Source organism: Pelmatolapia mariae, linkage group LG1 (genome assembly GCF_036321145.2).
Source record: "Pelmatolapia mariae isolate MD_Pm_ZW linkage group LG1, Pm_UMD_F_2, whole genome shotgun sequence".
NCBI lineage: Eukaryota > Metazoa > Chordata > Actinopteri > Cichliformes > Cichlidae > Pelmatolapia > Pelmatolapia mariae.
Genome location: NC_086227.1, coordinates 25,558,019 through 25,565,616, shown reverse-complemented (window position 1 = coordinate 25,565,616; position 7,598 = coordinate 25,558,019). Strand labels below are relative to the sequence as shown.

Sequence of the window (7,598 nt, the reverse complement as noted above, 5' to 3'; positions counted from 1 at the left end):
TAGATCACGTTTCTGAGACTGACAACACTGAGAGGATGGAGGCTATGAAATCTGAATATATGCCATGTGTGTTCATATTCAAGTGCTTTGCATGAAAGCTTTGAATGGCATATGCTACTGTGTCGAGCAAGGCTGTGAGACATGTCTTGCATTATATTTGAGTTGTGTGTGAGGACATGGGCTTGTTAACACTGGGCTTTGCACACTGCACATATTTAAGCTCTGCTGAATTTTTGCTTCAGATATACTATCCATTACAATATTTCTAAAGGGTGTGGAGCACAATGTATAAAAGAATGTATGTTTAACTTTGGTCATGGGAGCTTGAATTGTTTGCATATTCCCTCTTCATCATACTGTTCTAATCTCTGTGTAAAACTAAATCTGAAGAATGCGTGGAACCTGATCGTATCCTTAAAATATATTTATTGTATAATGTATACTTTAATGCAGGATGTACATTTTCTTACATGTCTTATCTCTTTCTCTTCTAGCTGAGTCTTGTGGTGGTGTAGTCCAAGGTCTGAATGGCACCATAGAGTCACCTGGTTTTCCCCATGGTTATCCCAACTACGCCAACTGTACATGGCTGATAATAACAGGGGAGAGGAACCGAATCCAGCTAACCTTCGTCACTCTGGCGCTGGAGGAAGACTTTGATATTGTATCGGTTTATGATGGACAGCCCTCACCTGGCAACTTAAAAATGAGGTAAGCACTCATTCTTTCATTTTCTGTCTGATGTGGTTTCCTGTTCCTCTTTTTTCTCAGTGTCTTCCCTCTTTCCAACCTAATCTCCCCGACTCACACAGTTTGAATGTATGCGTCCTGATTTATCAGCAATGTTCATATATCTGCTTGGTACTTGGACCGTTGTATATTTTGTTGGCCATCTTTTCTTCAAAATATAGAAGAAGACTTAGCTCTGTCAATTTTAAGACAGGTAAAATAACAAGAAAATAAACCAAGCAGACATTTTTAATATTACAGTTGTTGGGAACACTGATTACTGTCTACCTAAAGGAGCACAGCACCGAGGGGTATAGGATATTTTAGTTTCTGCATATTAGTGTATAGGAAACAAAGATATGGTGTATAAACAACTCATCACCTAAGATTTCAGGTTACTAATGACTACTGTCTTTTAAAAGTGAGTTCAAAAACTTGCAGGAATGAGCTTCATTGATTAAATTTGGCTTATTGCCCAATTCAGCATAATCTGAATAAAGTGCAGCTGCTCCATAGAAGTCCATTTACCTCCACCTTATACTTATGCCTTTGTGATATGTGCTGGAACTCCTTCAGCATCTCAAAATAGTTACAAGAGGGCAAAGTCACAGAAGCAAGTTAGGGCAGGAATAGGGCAGGTGTTTAGTGAAATGTGTGTAGGTGTAAGAAAGTGCAGTAGTACATCCAGTTTAGATGCCTCAGGTATTCAGATGTGGAGATCCCCAATGCAACTCCTCTGGTGGTTAAGGACTCTTAGCCAGTACATGTGGTTGTGAGTTAATAACTAGAAATTGCTGAGCTCATCTGGACTTTGTTCCACTCTAGAGTCTCTCTTGGTAAGAGGTGGTGATCTCCAGTGGATAAGAGTGCTGTTCTCCTGTGATATCAGGTCAAGGAATGAGTCCTAACTATAATATGAACATATGTGTTGATCGTTTTTATGGTCACAATTTTTCAGTTAAGGGCTAAAAGGATGTTAGGTCACGTGGCTTCGGGATCTTGTATCTGCCTTTTTTAGATAATGTGGTCTTGTTGGCTTCATCAAGCAACGACTGCCAGCTCCCATTTGTTCCAAAGATCCAAAACCTAATTGTAGCTTAAAGACACGCAAACAGTTGGAACAGTGGAACAGTGGAACAGTGGCCTGAATATAGCATCCTCTTTATTCACAACCTCACTGCAAAATTTGAAGTGCTGTTATTTTGGCTAACTTGAATGTAGCATGCAAACTGAGAAAGTCTCACTAGGTTTAACAGCACTATATAGTGGTTAACTAAAAGTGTTCCCTGTGGATCAACAAAAATGTGCAGGAATATATAAGCCACTGATGAATTGGCAGCATCCCTATTTAGTGAGTGGAAAGAATGTAATATTATTGCAAAAAGGGCAGAGAGAACATCATCTACAGAGCTGGCAAACTGTGGGACGCTTATTCATAGTGCTCTGCTTGTGTGTAGGAGGGATGAGCTGGGAATGCACCAAGTAGTGTTTAAGGCTGGTGGAGCAGTTATGGATAACATTGGGTTTTTCCTTGAAAACATCACATTGCTGTATTATGAGTCAGTGTTTGAATAGAATACTTTTTTTTTCTTTTAGTGGATGGATAAGCAAAGAATAGACTGTACAGAGTGATTGGTTTGTGTGGAGGTTTACTGTAAATGCAGCCTCATTTTTGTGCTCAGCATACTACCATAAGGATCCTTGGTGTGCTGTCATGCTGAAAATGACCATGGCCAAAGAAAAGAGAATAATTTAAGAAAAGAATCCAAGTTTTTATAGGCTCAAAATAAGATTTTGTGTCAGTAGTGTCACCCTCTTTATCTGTTCTGCGTTTATCATTTGTGTATGCCACGTGCTAGTTGTAGTTGCCTATAATTAGAGTATGATTATTTCAGTGGATCTTTTGCAACATTGGTGTATGCGACCTCATTATTCTACCTGTTGCTTGTTTTTTACATCCACACCAACCAGACGTGACTAAGAGGGATTTGTTTGGGCTTTTGTTATGCTTGGCCTCATTGAACTGTGGTACGATTATCTCATGAGATAGACTAGCTCAAGAGACTACTTCACAGCATAGCCGCATTAGACCCTTTACTCTGTTAATTTACAAAATCTCTTTTAAAAGATAGGTCTGATTTTAGAGTGAAATGAGCTTGAGCATGTTGAAATGAGGACAATGATTAAACATATGAAATGTCAAAAGAAACTAAAAGTACATTAAACACTGTAGCTGCAAAGCCGACTAGTAAAGATTTACTTTACTTACATAAAGTAAGTAAAGATGTATAGTTCTGTATGTATCCATTCATCCATCCATCCGTCTTCTGCCACTTATCCAGATTTAGGTTGTTAAACCTCCCTCTCCCTGGCCACCTCCTCCAAGCCAAGCCACCTGAGAGATATAATCTCTCCAGTCTGCCCCCAGGCCTTAAACACCTTTTTCTAGGCATCCTAGTCAGATGCCTGAACCACCTCAACTGGCTCCTTTCAATATGGAGCAGTAGGACCTCTACTATGAGCTCCTCACCGTATCGCTAAGAGAATGGTAATTTGCCTCTTATCTGTGATCTCATTCTTTCGTCACTACCCAGAGCTTGTAGCCGTAGGTGAGGGTTGCAATGCAGATCAACTGGTAAATCGACAGCTTTGCTTTCAGCTTCTGTTGATGTCATTGTGCATGTCTTCAGATAAGAAATACAAATCTTAGTTTTGGTTATCACCTTTGATTATCACCTTTTTTGCATGCTCCAAAATTCAAGATCTGACATCTTCATGCGTATGGGACTCTATAGAAGACAGCATATATCCATTTGTTGCACCTTAGAACTACCCCTTTATTAACAGAATTAAAGCACTGTGCTGCTGATAACTGCTTTGGCAGGTGAGCTGACCCGTTGTGGCAGCTGCCGCATTTTGCCAGCCTGGTCGCTCTGTCAGTGATGATAATTAGCCCTGGAGTTATTTGGGTCCCACATTCTCTGACCACTACCCAAACATGCCAACAGTATTTCCTTTTTGAACCTTTAACACAGAACATCAGTGCAAGGGTGATATGTTGGGTTTTCCTAGAGCTTCTGAACTTAAGTGCAGTGAGTTGCAGCAGGGAGTCCATTCCCAGTGCCATTTAGATCAAGTGACTAAGCTGGGAGATGAAGGGTCACTTTTTTCTCTTTCAGTTCTTCTGTTGATGTTAGCACTTCTCTACTCCTCTGAATAGTGCAGACATTTCTGGGGACAAGCAGCATATTGCTGAATTTAGACCACTGGCCAGCAGTCTTTTGTGCCCTAGGGCTCTCCCTGGTGTGTGTCAGTACAAGCAAAGCTTCAGCCCAGCTTGTAAGGCTTCCTTTGGCTCCAGCTGGGTGTTAGCAGCTACTGAATTCAGCCACTATCCTATTTTTTGCTTATAAGAGAGTAAGTTATGTTTTTACATGAAATATTTAAGCCTGCACATACAAGAGCTAATTTCAGTTATCCGGCCGTTCTCTATCTGAGTTCCACAAGGCCAGTCATCGGCCGGTTGACCTAAAACCCTCTCCTCTTCTCAGCTAGTGCTGATATGAACCCATCAGGCTGCCTACATGGACAGTGGGATGCAGCCAAGAGGAGCTGACTGCCCTCTCTTTGTTCAGAAAGAAGAACACAGAAGACACAGGATATATCTTTCTCTAGCAGCCACCCCTCCAACTGCCCTTGGATCATGCGTACGGGGAATTCTTCAATCTCATATATAGAAGAAGGGCTGACCTGGCATCTGTGACCTCTTCTTACCAACCCCAGTTGTGCGTCAGCAACGGTAGCTCTACTCCAACCCCCTCGCTCTCATGACTGATGTCAACAGTGAGAAAATATTTATTTCTAAAGCTGAAAAGTTTGTTTCACACAGACAGGATCATCTGCTCTATCCCCATCTCATATGCAGCATAAGAAACACACATAGGTACAGACAGATTTCTCAAATGTCCCTGTTCCCACCAGAGTTTCTAGTATATAAAGTTTTTAGTACATCAAGTCTTTTGAGAGAAGGGGTAAATAGATGTATAGATTTATTTTTACTTTATTTTATATAGAAATGTCAAATGTTAATAAAATGCTGCAGCTACAATACGAAAGAAGTCGAGAAGAAAATTCTTGAGTACTGTAGGTATTAGTTTTGACTAGTTTTGAGTATTTTTTAAGTCCTTTTATCACTGTCAATCCTGTCCCACTGGTGAATCCTGTCCCACTGGTGAATCCTGTCCCACTGGTATTCATTTCAGCTACATGAATTCTAGCTGACTGTTCCTAGTGTGAGATAGTAAGGAAAGTAAAACTTTTTTTGAAAGACTTACTTATAAGTTAGTATCAGATAAAAGTAGTTGGTGGTTTTTTTGTGGTAGTGCTGTGTTTCTGGTGAGTTGGGATAATATTTATATTACTGATTATAAAAGAATTGGTATGATAAGCTGCCACTATTTCTGTGTATTTGCTGGTAGATTTTTCTCTGCCTCACTTGGGGGCTAAGAATAACAACATTATTTTAACACATAACTGTGTTATGCTATTAAATTAACATTCTCTATTAACGTCATAGATGGGCAGGAATGATAACATTTGCTACCTAGCTGCAGCATTAACATCACTGCTTTATTATTAGCCATAGCCACTAGCTGTTATCTTAATGATAACAAGCAGCTTATGTGGTTATCAGGTAATTGCTAATGTTAATGTGTGCACCATCCAGGCTAATATTTATGATAGCCGTTTCTCTGTTGTTGAAATGGGAGCTCTACTGACCTCCTGAAAATTTGGTGCTGTGAATTTCAACTATCTCAGCTACTTGTGACAGGAGGAGCTGTGTGCTTGTAGGTTTGCACTGCTGGTATCAATACTGCTGCATGATACTGTGGGATGAGTATCTATCAAATATTTATTTTGTAGTATAAATTAGTATCCATCTTTTTTTGACAACCCTACTAGAATCAGTGAGTGTGTAACCTGTTATTATTTCAAGAACAAGGAAGTATTAGAACAGGGGTTTTTTTTTGGACAGATATGAGAAAATAGAAATCTTTAATACGAATGAGAAGTGTTGTGTTTGGAGAAGGGAAAACACTGCATACCTGTATCACAACTTTATCTCCTCTGTGAATGTCGGTGGTGTTATTGATATTGTTTTACTGCATCCGGACCAGGATGATTCACCATCATTGTAATAACAATGAATTTTTCATGTATAGCCTTCAATTCTCAAGGAAAATTTTAGTACATCTGTCTATGAACTGAAAAAAAGATGGTTCATGCAAACATCCTCAGTACTATTGTTCTCTCAAATAGTATTTCATGTGGAAAAAATGCATTTTTTTAAATAGCCAAGCCAAAGTTCTGGCTTTAATACAACAGAAATTTCATAGAATAGTGTGAAGCACACAGTTTATCAGATAAAGCACCAATATACAAAGTTTAAGCTGTTTTGAGCATGAAAATAGCCCAAAGGTTCTCTAGGCAAGTGTGCAGAACAGATTAACAGACACTGGATACAGTATTTTATGTTTACTTGTGGTTGCTGCACATGTGTGCTAAATCAGACACTGAAAGCACAGGTTTACGTACTTCACATGACGTCAATGGCTCACCAAGATTTAAAAAAAAAATTCAAGAGACTCTTCAGGGAAAATCTATTTACTACACTAAATGACACAATGACGCATCAGCTCTACACTTTCTGTAACATCCAACCTTGCCTTTCACAGAGACTTGAGGTACGTTTTGTTTTCGTTCCATGAAACATCAAAAGTTGACCTGTAGGAATACCTCTTTGGGTTTATAGTTACTCAAGCTTGTCTGTGAAATGGCTCTACTCTCCAAGATGGTATTTGGAAGAAGTGGTATTGATAAATAACCACTCTTGAGATAGCTTGCATTAAGTCCTTTTATTTTGTTGTATGTTTTGTTCTTAATTTCATGTTTAGTAAATATAAAAACAAGCATAAGGACAACAAGCTGAAAAGGAATAACAAAGAATGAATGGCTAAAAGTGTCTGAAGTTTAAATTTTAGAAGAGAATGTGTCATAGATTGAAACTGTTTGGTGAACTCCACACCCATCATGACTACAGAGAGATGAGACTAGACTAGGTCCCACCCATTTGGGTCTGCACTGAATGCTGCTAAAGCAAGAGATCACGAAATAGTCAAGAAATTAAGAGATTTGTTGGTGACAAGGACGATTTTAAATGTCACACGAGACCACACTGGAAGGTAATGTCAGGTGACGACATTCTATGAGTACTTTGTGCAAATAAGAACTTTGGCATCAGAGTTATGGACATTTTGGAGTCTAACTCCTTTATTGGACAGTTAAATCTGGATTCTATTACAGTAATCCAGATAAGATTTAAAGGGATCAGGTTATCTACAAAAGAGTCAGAAAGTGATTGCTGGAGGTTAGAGAGGCAGGTGGAGCAACCATCAATAAACAGAAGACTTCTGTTTTTTAGTGTTTAGTGGAAACAGTAAAATATTGTGTATTCTCTTTGCCACTAAAGCAGTTGATTAGAAAGAGATGAAGGTATAGTTTCATGTCTCTGGCATAGTTTTGACTACTTTGTCCTTGATGGCCGTATAGGTTTTACAGTGAATGCATGTTGATGATGGAAAGCAGCCGCAGCAGCAGCTTGCCATATCCCTATTACCTCAGAGTAGGGTTAGATTTACAGTTTCTAGGTTTAACAAATTGTTTCTTATTAGGTAAGACTGGAATCTGGAAAGGGAAAGTATTCAGTCATCCAAGTGACTCTTTGTTAGACTGTGTCAAAATGCAGCAGAGAGGTAAAGTAGAATGGGAGTTCTAACAAGACCTGAATCGTCTGCAGTGAGGAAGTCATT

General features: G+C 39.2%; 1 protein-coding gene across 1 annotated transcript in view; it reads left to right on the top strand.

The window, feature by feature from the left end:
- Nucleotides 1-454: 454 nt before the first annotated feature.
- The window catches only part of LOC134629644 (CUB and sushi domain-containing protein 1-like), a 316,340-nt gene continuing 309,196 nt past the window's right edge, over nucleotides 455-7,598 (top strand). Inside the window, exon 1 of the mRNA XM_063477161.1 lies at nucleotides 455-711. Coding sequence (XP_063333231.1) covers nucleotides 455-711 — 257 coding nt within the window. The remainder of the gene's footprint in view (nucleotides 712-7,598) is intronic.